This window comes from Toxotes jaculatrix, chromosome 5 (genome assembly GCF_017976425.1).
Source record: "Toxotes jaculatrix isolate fToxJac2 chromosome 5, fToxJac2.pri, whole genome shotgun sequence".
NCBI lineage: Eukaryota > Metazoa > Chordata > Actinopteri > Toxotidae > Toxotes > Toxotes jaculatrix.
The window spans coordinates 3,813,919-3,834,496 of record NC_054398.1 but is presented as its reverse complement, the minus strand read 5'-3'; the positions used below and the strand labels follow the sequence as shown (position 1 = coordinate 3,834,496).

General features: G+C 40.5%; 1 protein-coding gene across 4 annotated transcripts in view; it reads left to right on the top strand.

The window, feature by feature from the left end:
- Positions 1 to 20,578, top strand: part of spon1b (spondin 1b) — an 81,199-nt gene that overhangs the window by 47,622 nt on the left and 12,999 nt on the right. For all 4 annotated transcript variants that reach the window (XM_041037697.1, XM_041037696.1, XM_041037695.1 and 1 more), the window contains exons 7-8: positions 14,348 to 14,412; positions 18,104 to 18,305. In XM_041037697.1, the coding sequence (XP_040893631.1) occupies positions 14,348 to 14,412; positions 18,104 to 18,305 (267 nt within the window). The remainder of the gene's footprint in view (positions 1 to 14,347; positions 14,413 to 18,103; positions 18,306 to 20,578) is intronic.

Below are 20,578 nucleotides of genomic sequence, written 5' to 3'. Positions count from 1 at the left end.
ACCTGCAGGAGTGCTCATAAATAATCAGCTCATGATGTACTGTACTTGAATACTTCCATTTTATATACTTTATACCTATACTCTACTACATTTATCTGACATGTTGCTGACTGATAAATGTATTACTTACATTAGAGATGAATATTTTACATGTGAAACCTTTGATGAGATTTTAATTATAAAACATGATGTGTCACTATATATTAAACCACCCAACAGTCATTTTTTCCCAGCTATAGGGCCCTGGGCAGAAGTAGGCTGTGGGTCCTAAGTTATTTAGTAATAATTTAATTGAAATGAAAATATTGAAATAAACACCGTATTATGAAAAACTCTAGTAGTAAGTGATAAAACTAATAATAAAACTAGATTTTGATACACGACCTCAAGGCCAGGTAATAATGCCAGGGTCACATTAAGGCCCTTTTTATTTCAGTTTAGATTGCACTTTAGTTTTGCATATTACCAATAATGTGCAATTAATCAAATTATCACAAAGTAATTACCGCACAGATAAACTGAAGCCCTGAAGCTTTGGGGGCAGTTGCCAGGACACTTTCCCGTTTTTTTTAATCCTTGCCAACAGCATAAGTTAAAATAAGGCCTTGGCCCATTCACATTAAAATTCTGCTTAGATGTTAATGTAAGAAGAATCCAAAAGTATAATGCATGGCGGTATAACACTGACAGAAATCATTCTGCTGCATTATATGTGGTATTTTTAGTAAAATAATATTTTTCATGCAGGACTTTTGCTTTAAAGTTTTAATTGTTTTTGTGCAAGGAAATATAAACCATAATGATACTACACCTGTAACCATTTGTCAAGGGTAAATGAAGCCATTTTACAACATATCAGTGTGAACACCGTGTAAGCCTCAAGCCAATGGGTGGATGTTTCCCATGGCAGCATCTGAGGGCAGAAGGACACATATGTTGATAAATCTGCAGCATCTGATTTGAGAAGTGCAGCTTCAGAACACAGTGCCGTAACGCACAACTGTCTACGGCCTTATTAAATCATGTGCACCTGACACCACACTGCAAAAACGTAGCCCCGTACAATACTACACACAAACTGGTCCATAGTGACTCAGGATTCTGTTGTTTAAGTTGGAGATGTCATATTACAGCGGCTCATCGATCCTCATGTCATTGCCTCCTATCCAACACAGCAAGAGTAGCATTTCATGTTTTATTCTTGAAATGTATCACAGCTCAAATTCTATTATATCACATTTTATGGTAAAATATGACCATTTATGACATAAGATACAAAAGAAAGGTGGTCCTAAAAATGGATTCATCAACATTTTTTTTAAATTACTTATTTCTGTCATCTCTGTACATGTTAAACAAAAATCCACACCGTCTGCCTCTGGACTGCAGACATGAGGCGCTGCGGGTTCAGATTGTGCTGCTCTGCACCATCCAACAACAATATCATTTCCATTTGTTGAGCCCTTGTTGTCATGCATCACTGTGATTGGCACAGCTGTTTCAGAGCAAATGAGACTATGTGACTGGCAAAGAGTGAATTTATTAATCACCACACCCTGCAATTTGTATTCCACCCCAGCCAGCCCTTTTGCACTTTGCACTGCAACCAGATGAACCAAAATAGCAGGTGTGCCCACAGTCGTGCAAGATCCACTGCTTTGCGTTTGTTGCTGCTCTTGTCGTTGCACTTGCACAGTTACTATAAATTGAATAATTGAAATTGAAATTGAAGTTCAGGATGTGAACACTTCCTCTAACACTGAAAAATATGACATGTTTTGGGTGGCCAAAACAGCATGGAAAAAATAAAAATAAAAAGCAAGGCTCATAAAGGATCATTTTTCATACGGTGGGTTACATGGTGAAAGCCATTTCAGAATATGTCATATTTTCCTGCAGCTGCCACAAGCCTTATGAAAGTTTAATGAGCAGGAAAAACCTGTTAATGTACTCTTTGCTAGAAAACTCTGGAGCTGCTGCAACCCAATAGAGAAGAGCACAAAGAAAAGCAGTGTGAGTGCTTCTCTGGCCAAGTCCTTCTCCAGAGTTCAGTCTATCAGTGGTCGTAAACATCATCTGACTGACAGGTCACACAGACCAGAATCCATCTGCCTCAGCTGTGTTACAAATATTTCTGCTGCAGTCTCTCTTGTTTCTCTGGCCTTTAAGGATCCCCTCCAGTCCACCTTTTCCATTTAACAGTTTCCCTGGGAGGCTGTGAAACCTGCCCGTCCCAGACTCTTTCAGCCAGCCTTCTGTCCACCTTCCATGTTTTTTGTTGTTTTTTTTCAAATTGTCATAAACAAAAATCCCTGCGAGCAGTGACTTTATTCCCGCGACAGGGCCGGGGGCAAGGAATTCATCACTCTCTTTGACTGAGTTACACCTCGCTCAGCTCAAGGTCAAAGCAATTACTGGACTTTCACTCCCACTCTGACCTCCCTCTTCTCCCTTTTCTCTGCTCTCCTCTTCACAAAACTCTACTTCTCTTACTCCCCCCGACCCCGCTTCCTTCTCCCACACCACTCTGCTCGGCCTTTCTCTCTGACACTCGTTCTTTTTTTGTGCTTTTTGTTTTTCTTTGCTGCTCTTTTCCTTTTCCAACTTTGTGAACTTACTCGCCTTTCTTCCTCCCTCCACAATGTCTTTCTCCTTGACATGTTGCTCACAGAAAATCATTGCCCCCCTCCCTCCCTTTTTCTTGTGAGATTTTCAAATAATTTTTATGAATTACTGTGTAACATGCTTTGAATAGTAGACACTTTGAAGCTGCTTTAAAGTCATGGTTATGACCTCTGTTGCTACTCTTCTGTCCCGCCGGTGGGTCGGCAGTAGCAACCCTGGGTATAAATCAGTCCCTGATTTGATATCTAAGATAGACCCCAGCGGACTGGTCTGATTGGAGATCACTGCAATACAGGATTTCCAGGTGCTTCATCTCACAGACTCAGTGGCGGTTACAAAGGAAGTCTGCTTCTCTGATTATCTTCACATACAACTATTCATTATCATTAGAGTCCAAAGTGAACAGTTAACTCAAGTGTTGTTTCTGACTGGGAACAGATCATAGCACTGATGTTGAATTTGGATGATGCTGGCTCATAAATCTGTTAACCTCAAGTTATTAGATCTCATTGCACTGATAAATTAACTGATTGTTTATGTGTGAAAGATGCTCAGGACGCAGACCTTAATGCAACTTGGTATACCACATACAGTATGTACACATATTTTTTTTTTCTTTACCAAAGGAAACGCGACTTAAAGCAGAGGGGCAACAGACAATACACAGAAACATGAAGAGGTCTATAAAAAGCAGAAGCCCTTCAGAAAGAGCACAGTTAACAAAAATAATCACAAGTACATTGTTGTCCTTGACAACAGACCTTTAAGTTTCTCTGAGATTTAAGATGTCCCTCAAGATGGAATGCTAGGCCTTGTGTGCTGTTCTTTATTGGAGGTGTGGAAGTTAACTTGTCCCAAAACACTTCACTTAAAGCATACTTTCAATTTTGTGGAACTTGGTCAAGTGTTCAAGTGCTGGACTAAATTTCATGGCAATCTATCCAGTAGTTGCTGAGATATTACACTGTGATACATGGCACAGCTGACTGACAGACGAACATTGCCATTCCTAGATCCATGCCTAACCACGCCTAGCATGACTCGAGACGTTTTGTCTTCAACCTTAAAGGGCCATTTTAACGTGAAGCCATTAGATCTGTTTCTTTTGTTTTTTATTTCCTCCACACAGAGGTTTTCTTAGGTCAGCCTATCTAGTATGATATAACACAAAATGAAACTGCCAGAGGCAATTTCAAAATCATCACCTCAGCTGCCAGAGGCATAGAACCAGTTCTCAGTTGAGCACATAATGACCTTTGCCTTCTTCCCAAATTACAGCTAAGGAAAGGTTCAAGACTGCAGTTTGATCAATTATCTGTAGAAAAGGCTACATTCATAACCTTGGAAAAAATGTCAGAACCTTTCTTTTCCCAAACGCCTAAATAACACAGGCAGTTACGGTTTACTTGACCTGAGTGATTGCAAAGATATGAAAAGAAATGAGAATTGCAACCAGACCTGAACTGCACAGAGCAGGACAGAGAAATAAACACATAGGGGTGGATAGGGGAGGGGAGAAGAAGCCCCCTAATGGTACAATACCCTCATTACACAAGACAAGGCATTAAGTTGCACAGGTTAATAAGATGAAATTATTCTTCTCTTCTCTTCTCTTCTCTTCTCTTCTCTTCTCTTCTCTTCTCTTCTCTCACCCTCAGGAAGATCTCAGTGATAATGGTGTTTCAGATTTAAATCCAGGCGCCTGGTCCAAATGCCTTTGAGGTGTCCTGGATGAGTGGCTGCAGTCTGCTGGATTGCAGTCTCTAAAGCATCATCTACATTTCCAGATCCACTTCAAATGCAAATTCACAAGGCTTTCTGCTGAAGCTTCCACATTTCTTCTACAGCAAAACCTTGGTTTTCGAAAGAGCTCTCATGCCAGCTAATTTATTTTTACTGTAATAACATCTAATTTCTTATCTCAGCTTGAAAGTATTCTTCTTCTGTTTCCTCATCTGTCATAACATGTTTTTCTATTTTCCTCTTTTTTTAAATGACATTACTGATAAAAAATGACTTCTTCGCTCATACACAGCAGTCATCCATTTTCCAGACACATCTCAAAGTTAAGTGGCTTGGTAAACAGATAAACAAATCATCAAGTTATACCAGCAAGTGTAAAGAGGGCTTAAAATAGGATGATCTGTGGGTTTGCTTTTCCTCATATTTTTCTCATGTAAATACAAATAATTAAGTACATAAAGGTCTACACCACATAGTTCTGTGGCCTGATGTATTCACAGTATAAAAGCTCAGAATGCCACGGGATTCTTCAACAGTGATCCATGCTGCCTAATGTGACAGTGCTTCCTCAGGTGAATGTGTCACATATTACACCTGACACTGGTGTGATGGATTACCTGTCTCTCAGGTTATAATATCTTGGAGAAAATGCACAAAGAAAGTAATTTTCGTATTGAAACACATAGCAAGGTGCTCAAAAAAGGGACACATACAGTGCTGTACTGTCACAAAACCTGGGTGTCATCACATGGACAAAAAACAGACATACAACATTTTTAAACCTGCTTTCTCAATGGGATTCTTCCTTAAAGTGATGGTTGTCACATCAACACATTATCTTCCAAAGTTAAAACAGTTTTAATTTTTTGACACGATTTCTATATCTTGTGTTTTGTTTGTGCCCTTCTTACTGGTTTGAAGAGGGCAACACTCAGTTGGAAAAGGCTGACTTCACGTCCTTCCTTACTTCAGTCAGGATTACGGATTAAATCTGAATCAAAGTCTGATGACAGTTGTGGGTTGTTTACCAAATGCAGACAAAAGATTTTTGGATCTTTCTGTCCAGTTTCTTAGATCTAAGACAAAAGCCCTCAAGTCAGTTTTCAAAAATATTTGATTTCATGGTAGCGAGAAACAAGAGGCACTTGCGCTTGGGGCACTTTGAAGATGAGTCTGAGATGGCAGAAGAGTCATATCCAATCAGAGTGCATATGAAAACATGGGGCTTTGAAAAGAGAAGTGGACATTCCAAACCAAAACAAACACCATGACTGCGGAGAAGGTAAAAAGTGTTCCGTGGATTGCGTGGACACAAGAGATGGAGGGTAGGTTCACTGGCCCTCCTCAAGCTCCCTCACTGGATGGACATAAACAAACTAGATACCCTTTCCTGAGAGACACTCATCAGTGATGTAACTTAAGGCCTTTGGGTGTTTTAAGTCTTTCCATATCAGAAACTCTTGCCCAAGAGACCCAGTCAGGGTTTATCAGGCCCTATCTTTTGCCCAAGTAGCGTGCGTGGTCCATAGGTCAATCTTCTTGATGCACAGCCATCTTGATGCCTTTTCTGTGGCATCAGTCCTTTTCCTTACGGCTCTCATCCTGTACAGCCCTGTAATGACAAAGAACTTTAGGGCCCTGCGTATGGACTAACTGGCAAAGCCTCTGCAGCCTCCTTCCTTGATGGGCACTAACTGCGCACACCATCCTCAGCTCTGGCTACTAGGTCTTCCATTTGATCTTCCTACATGGCAGCTGAAGGCTGACCTATGAGGCTGCCTCATAGGTCAGCCTTCAGCTGCTTGTCCAAAGTGGTGCAAGAAGCACATTTGCTGATCTTGGATGCTGCTTCGGTCTCTGCTTTTTCTTGGCAAAGCCACTTGTCTTCATTTGTTGGGTGTAGACATTTGTTGCTAACAATCCCTGTGCAGATGGCATCTCCTATTGCCCTCAGCACCTGAGGGGACTTCTCTGGTAGTACCCCTTCCTCAGTAGTTTGGAGAACAACTTTGGTTATGCTCCAGGCATCCCTTTCCTCTGATAAAGTGAGCACAAATGATATTTCTGCCAGACCCCATCAGAAATGGTTGGATGAGCTCTAGAGAATCTCATAAACCAACTGGATCAAAAATTTCCTCCAGTGAAGCAGTCAACGGCTTACTTTAGTTGGGTCCACATGGCCTGTTTCCACTTTCCCACCATCCTGCCTGCACGTACTTCCTCCAGTCCTGCTCCTGCTCTTCCTGAGCCATGTGACACCTGTCCTTCCATTGGAGTATGTTGAGGGTCTGGCACTGCCCTTCTAACCTGCACACTGTCCCAAAGCTGTGATTTGGCCTCATTGTTTCCTGCGTCTTTGCTTTCTCACGATCCTGACACATGAGTAGTTGTTTTGACAAATGTTATAAAGAAATATTATATAAAATACTTAAGATTTGAAACCAAGTTTTCAGGGACTTTAGGACCGGGTTTAAAAGCAGTGGGTGTAATTTTTGTTTGTGTTGCAGCAGATATACAAATCCTAAACCATTAGGGAATTCTTCTTCTACACGAACACCAATTCAACTGGCTACATTCAATGAAACAGCATGTTTTTATACCCTGATATTACTACCTTTGCCAGTATCATCATTGCTACCATCATTATAATAGGAACACAGTCGTCAAAGTCTCATAAAAACTTCTAATTTGTTGTGCAGCTGCATTGTTTTGAACATTGGAGCTCTAAGTGTTTAATGTGAAGTATTAAAATTTAACACAAATTACTGAAATATGAGCCATCATGGTCCACAGTGAGATGGGAACAAACACACTCATATCTCCAGGGGCCACGGTGCAGAATTATCAGGATATTAGTAGAATTAGGAACATTTCAGACACCAAGCTGTTCACTGTCAGACTTTATCAGATGACTTCAAATGATGAAATATATAAATGTTAGATCATTGAATATTAAATTGTGATTTGAAACTACCAAGCTTTCAGGGGAAAGAAGACATGGGCTTTGATTATTTCAAATCTGTTGATGGTTTTGCTATAAGGGAACACAGGTTGTTATTTTGTACAGTGCAATTACAGCCGCTAGCTTGAGGGACAAGTAAATTACAATGTAATTGGACAGATGATACATCGTGGCTCTTGGCTTCATATCCATGTCACAGGTGGTTGATAAATAACCTGCTGAGCTGAAATTGTTGTGTGCGTATAGCTTTGTGGAATGATGTTTGACAAATGATTGAAGACATCTTGCTAGATGAGGGAAATAACAATTTATTTCCACAAGGGCAGATTGTTTCATCATGTAGTCACCTTTTGGATGAAACTCTGTGTGTTCACCTGTGTGGCATCTTTCTAAGTGAATACTTACATGTGTCAGTGGATGTGTATGTGTGTGTTCCTACAGTTTGACCTGTAGCTGTGAATTTTATCCGACTGAGTTAAAACGTATTGGCCCAGTCATCCATCTGTTCCATGGCCCCTATGCAATTGTAATTGCATTAGTGCAGTGTTGATTTTTTATTAGACACCTTTTCCCAAAGTCCCCAGGCTCATTTTCTTTTATTAGACCGAGTCTGGAAAGACAATACAGAGCCTCACGCCACCACGCACACGGTCCCTCCAGGCAAAACTTCATTCCAAAGTGAGTGAGTGATAAGTGGGCAGAACTGAGACCATTGAGGGGATTTGGGAGGGAATGGTGCAGGCTGTCTGTGTCTGCCTCTGTCCTGTTCACACAAGTATGTTTCTGTCCAGCTGTTATCACACACACAGTTACACTATTCTTTGATCTGAAGAATTTTTTTTTATTACAATGCATGGCTAGAACAACAAAAGCATTCAGTATTTGGCAGAAAATGTAGTTTAAAGCAGCTATAATCAATATTTTTTTTTATAATCACAATGGATCAAATAATTATGGAGAATTATCACCAACTCTGCAGTTTCCCTCTGAGGTTTATGGAGCTTTACAATGTCTTTCAGCTCATTGTTTTGTTTTTCCAGCTGGCAACTTTAGTCTTTTAATTCACGCTCATGCCTCATAGCAACATCTTGGCCACAAGATGTGGTGGATTCATCAGGTGAATACAAACATGACTCCAAATGAATGCTAATGTTGCTCCACTTCTACTGGATGTGTAAACAGGCAGCTGATTGATAACAAGTTTACCATATCAATTTAAAAGGTCTTTTTTTACAATAATGGGGAAAGTGTGGTATCAACTCCTGTTTCCTCCATTCAGCCTTTAATTTGATAGGTTGTAATTAGCAAAATAGGCAGATTAAAACATAGCTGCTGTTTGGATCTGTTTCCATCTCTGATTTTATATTTGCCCATTTTCTGTGCATCACTTTTTCCCTCTCTCTTACTCTGTCACCATCTTCCTATCCATCAGCCTGATGGTCTAGATATAGAGTTCATATTTGCTGTCATGGCTCATATTCTGCAAAGAGTAACAGCAGCAGCAGCAGTGAGTCACAGCACTCTTTTACAGGCCTTCACCTCAGCACCATGTACCTGGGTTTTGGCCAGCAGTGTCACTTACTAATCTTTGTAATTTCATTCCTCTTCATCTTCTCTGCTGTCACACCCGCTGCTGTAAAGTCTGACAGAACATGAATGGCAGCAGATCTGTGTCGGAAATTCACTGAGGTACGAGACAGTCTCACTTTAGTGGGATCCGGTCACTGTAACAGGAGCTCAAACACATCCAGTGGTAAATAAATGTGCATGTGTGTGGATCACTGACGTCTCAAAATGTAAGATAATTTAATTGGTCAGTGGGCACTTCAATAAAGCAACATTAGAATCATGACTAAAACTGATTACAATTTTAATTATAGTTTCTTAATAATCACCATTATTGATGAATTTAAAGATTTCCAGCCATAACTTTTCCTCTATCACCATCACCAAAATTTAATTTTTCCAATACTTTGGTTTGTGGCTAAATTACCTGCAAAACTAGTATAGCCTCAGCTATATTTTATGTTTCATGCTAAATGGCAATATGCTGACATGCTAAACTGAACATCTGCATGTTAGCATTGTCATTGTGAGCATTTTACCAAGCTGGCATTTAGCTCAAACCCCTGCTGTGCCAAAGCACATCCTCTCAGATCTGCTAGCATGGCTGTGTAGACTCTGAGCCTTGTTTTATTTGTATTAATAGATGTGAGGAATAATTCAACATTTTGGGGGGGAAAAAAACACTTACTGCTTTCTATTCAAAAGTCAGATGAGAAGATCAACACCACTCTCATGTCTGGGCATTAAGTGCAGAGCTAGAAGCAGGAGGCAATAAGGCTAGCCTAGTATAAAAATGGGAAGTAGAGGGAGGCAAGTCTGTCCACGTATCTGAAGGTCAATAACTATAATTTTATTTTTATTTTATTGTATTTGTTGTTGTTGTTGTTGTTGTTGTTTTTGTCCTTACACAAATGATCACGTAACAACTACATACGGGTTTTTAGGGAGTTAGGTGCTGAAATTATTTCTGGACAAACAGCAGTTTATTCATTCATCCAGCATTTCTGCCACTTCACTGTCACTATGGCGACAAGAATCTGCTAAGTTAATGTCTGCCAACAAGTAGTTACAGCATTAAGGCAGTTACTTACAAGGTTATATAAAATTAATCTTCCGTCAGCTGATTTTATATTTCACTTGTCTCATCAATTAAGCAACTAATCATCCCAGCAATAATTAGCGTTATGGATAGGTTTGGATATTGGTTATGTGCATTTGACTGGCTAAAAGAAAATAAAAAATAAAATGGGGAAAAAATGAAAGGATAAGTATAAATAATATAAGAATTATAAGACAGAAGGTAATGGTAAAATGGAAGGGTACAAGGCAGGAATCAAAGACTGGAAAGAAAGGAAATGAGATGGGAAGGATGGAACAAAGGAGGGAGTGAAGGAAGTGTTATCATGCCAGGGAAAATGGAGTGAATGTAATCAATGTAAGACTATTTTAACTGTGTGTGTGTGTGCTTCTCTTCTAACCCCTGCTCTTTTTCTCTGCTCCTTTTTTAACCTCTCTCCTTTCTCAGATTGTCACTCTGTCCTTCCATTAAGTGCATCTTGTCATTTTTTTCTCTCTCAGTTGTGTCTCCCTTGTTCCTGGTCCGTCTCGGTCTCATTATTATTGCGTGTTCACTTCAGTCTTTATTGTAACTTCTTATTCCTTTCTTCCTCATCCTTGTCTCGTCTTTTCTTGCTGTCCTCTCTCTCTTTCTCTATCTTACCCTCTTCTCACCCCCTTGTCTCACTTTGCAAATTAATGCTTGTGGTTTCTCTTCTTTCTCCTGTCCTCTACAATTTCCTTTTTCTCTTTTTTTTATTCCTACCTGTCCAGCTTCTTTGGTTCCACCTCCCTCTCCTTCTGTTCTGTTCTTTCTCTTCTCCTCGAAAACGTTCATGAAAATGTAATGTGCCTTTAAACATTGGTAAATCACAGTCATTTTGTTCCATTACAATAATTACCATAAACAAACAAGGCCATTACAGGAAGATTTGCATCTCCTACTGGCCTCCATGAAGCATTCTGTATTACCTGATACCAGCTGAGGGCTGCCATAAAATGTGCTGGGCTGTTTCACAGGAATAGGATCCTTTTCCTTTAGCCTAAATTGAACCAAAGCATTGAGAGTGACTAGCAGTGGGAGGTGGTGAATGGAGTGAAAAAAATGACGGAGAAAATTGCCTTCAACATGTTTATCCTTTCAGCATGTTTATCTGGAAAGTGGGAAACTTGTAATCACGCTGGCTTCCTTGCATTCGAACCAGCAAGGTTGGAAAAACATGTACGATTGCGGGTGAAGTGTTTTCAGTCATGTCTAACTATGATTTGAGTGTGTAGCACATCACTGTGACAAAATTAATTGACCTGTACTTTAGTATTTCAGCATGATTTGGAGTGTACTGTGTGAAATGTGGTGTTGATGGATACTGTTGTCTCACAGGGTAATGTGTAACAGAAGTTGAAGGGATGATGCCATCTTCCACTGACCCTTCCCTCACCTCCCTGACTCCTGTCATACTATGAAACACTGATATTTGATTTCTTTTATTGGACTTCTGTCACTGAAGTGATTATACTGGGGCTTAATTTACTGGAGTCAATTGATTTCCTCATGTGCCGGTTTCTTATCCAGGATATCCTTGGCTGCTTAAAAAGCTTGTGCTGGAGTGGGAACCCGTTGCTGATGTTGGCCTATAAAGCCCACTGAGCCCACGTGCCACGTGATGGGCTGGAAAAGTTTGTTGGCATGAGTTTTAACATCTGGAAAACTTGTTCGATGTTGCTTTCCAGACTGAGCCATATGTGCGTTTTCTGGTCTGATGCCTCTTTTGGCAGGACCCTGTTTACGCTTAGTCACTTCATGCGTCTCAGGCTGATTGGATAGCTATTACCAAGTCTAAATGCATCTGTAGGCATTCAAGATGGTTTGAAATGTGATTGCTCTATCCACCCATGGAGCAAATTTGAGCTGCGTTCTAACCAGATGTTGGAAAGGTGTAAGTGCATCAGTCTCTCCAGGATGAATGTAATCTTTACTCCTCCCACAGAGTGACTGTATCAGCTCCATGTTCTCTCTCCTCTGTCCAGCTGACGTTTCACTAGGATTACAATGAAATGATCCGTTGTTCTCTGTCTCATTAAAGCTACAAGCAGCTCCAGCGATTTCTACATACAATCAAATACAAGTCACACCATGCTGCTGTAGCGTTTATCTGATCCCTGATTAGCTCAACCACAGAAGGGTGTGTATGTGCATGAGAGAGAGCATTGATCTGTATGGGTGAGGGAGCGGGGTGAGTAAGAGCCCATGAAGACAACAAGGCTTTTGTCTACAGGCTTAGTTCCTGAATATAATGATGACTCACAGTTTATCAGACCAGTAGAAGAGGAGAACAATCCTCACCCCTGGAACATTTGTACATTTACCGTAACAACCAAACTCAGAAGAACTGAGACGTGCAAAGAGAAGCTGAGAAACGTTAAAAGGCAAATTCATATAGAGGCAATGCAAGCTGTGATTTTAGATGCAAATCTCCGCATTTCATGCTGTAGCTCTCTGACGGGTTTTTGAATGATAGTAACCTTGGGTTGCAGTTTATTTGGGTTGTGATTCCACATTTCTTTGCATTTTAATAAACTATATTAATGCCATACAAGTACTTCTTCTTTTAACCATGACAATCATCTTTAAATAATCGTAACCAAGTACCGTCTCTGATGTATCTCCATCTAATCAAACCTTAACCACAGCAGTGGCAGATCATAGCAGAGAGCAGCTATATGAATAAGACTGAAAAATAATGGCCGCATTTAAACTTGTCATTTCAAGTGTATCACATCTGCTTAAAATTCAGTAGACACCATACAGAACTACTTTTATGCATCCGTCAGTCAGATCGCCTCTCTTATCGTAATCTGTCTGTTTTCACGGGCCACATGCAAATCAGCACCAGCCCTCTTTCTGTCCAAAGATGAGCAGTTTACTTCCAGCAATAAGAGTTTGGTTGGCATGGGTTAACAGCTGGACATAACCTAACACAAACACATGGATGAATGAATAAAGAAACGATATTAACACTGTATACTCAAGCTTCTAAGTTAATATGAACTTGTTAGTTGTGTATTTACGTTAGCATGTGTTTGGTATCATACCTCCTGTCACCTGATGAACGCATGTCCGACTCTCCTTACAGCTTTGTTTTGATCTCCACCAACTCCTAATAAAAATTCTTCAGCTGCTAAATGCTCCACTACGTTCACCAACTAGTCACATACACACATCTGCATATTTTCTCGTGATTTGTTACATTTTCAAATTTTACATTGGTAAAAATGCTGTAATTCATGGTTTGACATTGTTTTGACACATAAGCCAGTGCTGCTGCGAGTGGAAGCGTAACCTTACTGTTACCTCTCTGGCTGCCATCCCACCTGTCGGGATATTCATCCATTCATGAGTTTGTCTTTCTTGATTCCTTGGCAGAGTGTGTGTTTCTGTCCCTCTTGCCGTCTACATTCACAAACATTTCTGTCTGTGTGTGTGTCCACCTGTGTCCAACTGTGTGTGTGTGTGTGTTGTGGGTTTGTTTGTGTATGTGAGAGGATGGAGTGAGGTCTGAGGCCAGAGAGGCCACAGAGCCCCAGGCTGCTCTGAAGAGAAGATGGACACTGACTTGTAAACTTGTTTTCATCCACACACACACACACACACACATACACAAATACACACATACACATACAGACTCCCACCTAACCACTTGCCAACACACACACACACTTATTTTCTCCACACCGCCCCAGGGAAGAGAGGAGGCTTTCAAAGCAACTCTGGAATCTTCAGTCAACCAGAATTTTTTTTTTGGCATATCCAAAAGTGTTTGTGTTTATGTGTGTATATATTTGTAGGTGTTTGTGTCTGTGTTTAACCGAGAAAGAGACAAAACGAAGGAGAAGTGGAGAAAACACAATAAAGGCTCTTATTAAACCAGAAAGGGCACATTTGGACTTTCCAATTCAGTTCTAATCAACTGCTGCGCCAAACTAAATCCATCATTTGTCTTCCTGCTTCTGGCTGAATAATTACATCCGATGCATTATGATAGATAATGTGTTGTTCGGCCCATAAAGTGGCCGTAATGCTACAGAGAGACTACAGAGACTGGTGGGTGCTGCGCGGAGTGCAGAATGAGGTTCCCCACTAGAATGACAGACGGCTATTATAAAACAGCACACAGCCATTTTGTCCTGATAAGAGACGCACTTTGTCCAGGTTCTTAAGCCTTTGAAAAGTGGAATATGCTTTGCTGTCCTTGGATGAGAGTACTCACCCTCAGTGATGTCAATTTGTCAGTTTTGGTCTTTTCTATGTCAGTGTTTCTTTTTTCTCTTTTTATAGTCATCCATTTAGTGACTATCTCTTTCTTACTCTCTCTCTCTGGTTGTTTCTCTCTACAGGGAGATGAAGTACTGACTGTGATCAAAACTAAGGCTCAGTGGCCAGCGTGGCAGCCACTCAACCTGTAAGTATCATTCAATGACACTCTCAGTAAAGGGAAAAGGCACTTCTGTGAGAGATATGATTGAAAATCAAACTTTAACAATGTGAAACAACAGCACTCTCTCTCTCTTTATATATATATATATATATGTGTGTGTGTGTGTGTGTGTGTGTGTGTGTGTGTGTGTGTGTGTGTGTGTGTGTGTGTGTGTGTGTGTGTGTGTGTGTGGTCAGTATTACTGTGGGTGAGCACAAATATTCATGATATCAGCTAAGCTCTCTGGCTGCATAGAGAGTTAACCAGCTGGGGAGCTGACATTAGCTGTTGGTTTCTTCCCATTTACCGGTGTTTATTTCTCAGTGTCAGTCCACTCATGGGGTAACGCCTCAAAGCGCTGTGCTTACAGGACTACCCATTATTGGGAACTTTGGCAGTCTGGTCCTTTGCCATCACCACATCTGGACCCTTGACAGTTAACGCGAGTTAGACCTCCTTATTTTTATAATTTGGGCAGGAGCTGCAGGTGAAAGCAGAACAGCGTCCAGTTCTAGAGGAGCTAACATTAGCAAGCTCGACTAACTAGCTTCCAACAGTACATTACTTACACCATGTGGAAAAGAGGGAAAAAAAACCTAGTGTGGGTGCTTTCCATCTAACTGATGCGGCTCCTTTGCTTCCATCACTCGTGTCTCCTCCTTAGTTCTTCCCAGCAGGGATACGAGAGGATGGAAGAGTTTCATTTAACAGACAGGACAAACAGGACATCTCTGCTCCCTCCAGCGTCAGTTTGAAGAGACAGCAGCTACTCATGACATACACAATCTCAACTGTCAAATGTGTAGAAATAACAACACTTAAAAAGAACACCAGACTGCTGCTCCAGCATGTAATACAGACACTTTATATGCAGAGTGAGTGGTATCAAAGGCTGACTGATAGAAACAACAGTACATATATGAGGGAGCAATAAAAACAGGTATAAATATTCTGAATAAACTTTATAGCTTAATTAGTTTGTGAAAGTCCACCGGTTAAGTTGCTTTCACACATCCACTGCAACCCTGAACTTTTCTAGACATTACCTGAAGAATGCAAATGTCCTACACGGACCATGTCCTGCCAGCTCCCTTGTACAAAGTCGGTGAGCCAATGTGCGAATAGAGCAGGTCAGTCTCTGGAGAATCCGTAGCAACCAGGTGGACGTGGTGATGACAATGTCATGGCCTGATTCTCCAAACATTGTCCTTCCGGTTCACAGTGACAGCAGGACACGCCTTACACAAACCATTGTTAATCGTTATATTCTCAGGAATTGTTAAGTCTTGCCCCCCTGTCTCCATGTCATTACTGATTACCATGACATGGAGGTTCACTGTAGATATCATCATATGGCAATTCAGTAGGTATTTCCCAACCCTACTGTGAGGGACTGCAACATCCCTGATGATGGCAAACGTAGATCAATTTCCAAGTCACAGGTTGGAGCAGGGGTGAGGAAGGGAGGACGCATAATTAGTGGAATGGAAAGCCCCCTCGCATCCGTTAGAGCGCCACAGAAGTTGACAGTGCGTCTCCTAGCAACACCCGCTCTCAGATGCCAGTCAACCGCTGCCATCAGAAACAAACCCAAAGGCACATTAGTTTATATTTTCTACCACAAAAAGTGAGGAGAAATAAAATTTCAGTTTGACTTTAAATCGCTTCTCTCTAAACAATAGATGTATTATATTTTACCTCAAGTTAACCAAAAACTGTTGTAACAGTTTGGTTAAGGACCCAAACGCAAACACAGACCAGGAGACAATGAATAAAGGTAAAGGTATTTGATTGTAATCTGAGTAGTAGATGGTTTGAAAGCTTAGCTAGAGGATCCTGGATCTGGACATGACGGTAAGGCAGGTAGTGGCAGAGTGGAGCAGGCAGCTGAGGAGGACACAGAAGCAACAGCCTGATACAAAGCAGGACAGAGCAGACAGGGGATCAGTGATCCAGACAGGTAACAGCTGACGAGAGCAAAGCTGGACATGGCCGATGGACAGGTTTGCAAGTGTAGTGGATCCAGAGCAGAGAATTAGCAAGGTTCAGAACAACACAAAAACAACATGGCAGAATACTGAGAGCTTGGCCATAGTGTCTGTGCCACAGTGGTGGCTGAACGATCTGATGGAGTCAGTTGGGGTCTTGAGTTTTTTTTTTGCAGCAGCAGCAGCTTAATGAGAAAGCTGAACGTCAGGCGCGCAGGCAAATCAGCTGGAGATGGAGACCAGGAAGCCACACCCAGCACACACAAACACAGAGAGACTAACTGGGGGACAAACATGAAACACCAGAGAAGGGGAAACAAAAGGGAAAAAGGAAGGATAGCTGACTTCCTGACAAGAACATGTCATCGACACTTCTTGATAGATGTGCTGATCATTTATTGGTCATGTTTTCAGCAGCACCGTCCTTTACAAAGTCTGTTATATTGTATATTACTGCTGGATGATTTTGGTTGAGGAAATATGTTTTTAAGAGGAAAATGTACAAGCTTAAGTGATTGGTGTGGTGGCTATAAGCTAAAAACATGGCAGATTTCTCGGTTGATGAAAAGCTGGTATTTTGGAGGCCCACAAAACAATATGTTGTTTCTTTTCTGTTGAGAAGCTGTCTGAGCATCCATCAAGCCAAGATTATTCTAGATTTTCTCACAAGCATAACATAATCTGTTTAGCGTGAAGTAAAGAGTGATATGTGTAATAAATGAAAAACACTACATCTTAATCACACACAGAATCAAATTCTTAAGTTGGAAAAAGTTTCATTCTTTTACCCCATGAATGAATTGTAAATTACAATTACAATTCTGATGCTACTGTATGAACTTCAGTAAATTTATTCTTAATTATTATTTTATGATGTCTTCCTTTATACACCTCTTGAAAGCCAGTTTGATTTGTCTGAATAGTTGCACACTCTGGCATCCTGTGCACTCTTTGGAATGAGTTCAAGAGCAATTAGAAACTTATCACAATTTTAGCCCTCAGCACTGCACGGGCATGAACACACACGCACACACACTAATGTACTGTATCTCTCACCAAACATCTGTTTAATTACCCCTCCTAGCGTTGTCTGTCATTTGCAATATATTGTGCCACTATTATTTTTACTAATGAGAACATTCACACACACACGTGTACGCACCCACACAGCCACACATTCACACTGTGAGAATGAAATATTAGCTCATTTTGTTCAATTTTGCATGCAAAGTTGTCAAGTTGTTCTAGAAGAGTTGCTTTTACATTTACGTCTTGGTTAAGACAGGATAATTAAGATACCAAAGACAGTTTTCTGCAAAGAAACTTCAAATTAGCTCATTATTACATTCAAAATACATTATTAAATTCAGTAGGTTTTAAACACGTAAAGAGAATATCTCATTATGTGCTATTTTCCTCCTCTAATTTGATATTTCAGAGCTTCGATTATACAGCAATTAGCAGAATGTGACTCAGGTCAGAGGTCGTGACATCAGCACTGGCCATTTTGAATGTAATTAAGTAAAAAATGCCATAGCAGCGTGTTGGGATTTAGGAAAATGTTTCTCCTGAGATGATTATGTTAAAACATACTTAAGGCTGCCTCATTAAAACAATATTCAGAACACGTTAATTTTTTAAATCTTTTGCTCTTTTTTCATTACATTCATTATTATCACCATCACCAGGCGAGCAGCTCCATCAGCAGAGTTTTCTGTGGACCGGACCCGGCACCTGATGTCCTTCCTCACCATGCTCGGGCCCAGTCCGGACTGGAACGTGGGGCTGTCAGGAGAGGATCTCTGCACCAAAGAGTGCGGCTGGGTCCAGAGGCTGGTGACAGACCTCATTCCATGGGATGCAGGCACTGATAGTGGCGTCACGTATGAGGTATAGTCAGTCCTGATTTACCTAATGAGTTCAAATATTTGCTGGCAGTGGTAGAAACCCAGCAGGTGTAACATCTAGTAGAGGCACTGCAGTTGTGTCACAATTTGCTAAAGCTGTTGTCGTCATGGTGGACAATGGAGCACATAGCAAAATAGACAAAATAAGCTATAAGAAAAGCCAAGAGCCAAAAAAGTTAAAAGTCTGTGCCCATAGGTCACATCAGTAATGTTACACTGGCACTGTATTGTCAGCAGCTCTAACTGCTCAACTCTGGGGTACCCAGACATGGGGAGGTCTGCGAGCCAATGGGAAGAGAGTAGCGTACATGTACAGATATACACATATAGCTTTGTCACTTCCTTTTCTGCCACAGAAGTATAAAAGCAAGCTATTACGACTCATTTAACTCCTCGATGCTCAGACTGAGAGAAATTAAATCTGCTATAAGTAAATTGAAATGGAGATATAATGGAGATACTTGTAGCTACCATTAGCATTTTAACGTTAGCTACATGTGGCCAAGATAGAGAAGGATCCAACTTAGTGCTAAAGTTAAAAATGAGTCTGCTGATGTCTGTTAAAGATTACTTTGTTGTATATTGTGATGTTGTTTTTGTCACTGAAGACGTGAATGAACAGCTCATTACACACCTCTAAAATGGCTGCTGCTGATGTGTAACATCAATGGATACCATATTGTGTATGAGACACTTGTATTAGCTGTGCCTCACTGAAAGGTGCTGTGGTATGGTCTAATTATATGGTTTATAAGTCACTAGCAGTAAACAGCATTTATCTTAAACTGCTGCATCACAGCACACTTGACTTCCATCTGTCTGTTACTGTGTTTGACTTTTTTAGCTTTCTACATCCTTGGAATGAAAGGTGCTCATCCATATTCACTCACTGTTTGGAGACTACAGCAATTTATTTATAGTTTACAGGCTCATGAATAAGCAAGGAACTTTTCCGGCTGAGGGGAGGAGGTAAACATCTTTCAAAAGTTTTAGAACACCCCCCATTTTTCCAGATTTTATGAACTTTAATCAGTTCAAGGCCAGTGAATAACTTAAAATGGTACTAGGGTTAGGAGTAAAGTGTCTATTTAGGTCACCAAAAATGGAAAGACCATGTAAACTTCATAACAACATTCCTTTTTTCATTGGTTAACATACAATTTTCACTTTCACTTCACTAATGGAAGTAAATGAAGCCTTTAAAGTTAATACAGGTGACCCAACTTTTGTTGACAAACCCTCTGTCTGTACAAAGACAGTGCTGGAACAAACTGTGTCACCACAACTTCTGATGCATTATTATTATTAATACTGTAGTGCAGGAAGTTGTTCTGTTTATTTTTATCTGAATGACGAGAACCAAAGGAAGACAGACTGTTTGGTCAGAGCTTCATCCTACAACAAGATAAGGACTCAAAGCCTTAGAAGAAAAGAACTAGACGGTGGCCTCACATGATGAAGACTCACATGATGAAAGTGTCCCTATGAAAATATGTTGAAGTTAAAGTTTACCACCACATCATATATTCATCCTACAGCACAGCGGACATGAAATGACTGCCCCCTGCAGACAGAGACATGGGACTACACATCTTCCAGACACTTGCTCATCCTTTTATTGTATGAAAAGCAAAGCGTTTATAGTTTCTTGTTGTTTGCAGACAGAGTTGTAATTTCTAATTGTCTCCAACAAGTGAAAGATGTCTTCTGTTTGTTGTCACGCAAGATCTTTTCAACCAAAGCCAGAGAAGTCAGAGAAGAAAACTTTAAGTGAACTTGCAAACTACAAAGAGAATTGTCGACATTGTTGCAGCCCTGTAGACGGGGAATGTAACTTCATATTCATACCCCCTTTGTAGACGTCTTCCTTTTCTCTTATTCAGTACTTCTGCATATATTAAATCAAAAGTTTGTTCAAAACTTGAAACGGCAGAGTTGATTTAACCTGAAAGAAGAAAGAGAATGATTCATTTTTGTCACGTTTTATCTGTTCTCTCCCTAGAGGTTTTTTTTTTTTTAAAGCTCCAACAATATGTGGAAACACATCCTATAACACACACCTGGCAACAATGCCACGAATCTCTTATTAAAGGGGTGTTTAAATGGACATAAATAATGCACACTGAGATCAAACAGAAAAGAGGCTCTGGACCAGGTGGCTGATGGGAAAAACAGCCACTGTAGGTGCCTCTTTCAGGACCTTGACAGTTACCCACCTCTCCATTTTTGGTCAGAATGGAGGATAAAACCTGTGCA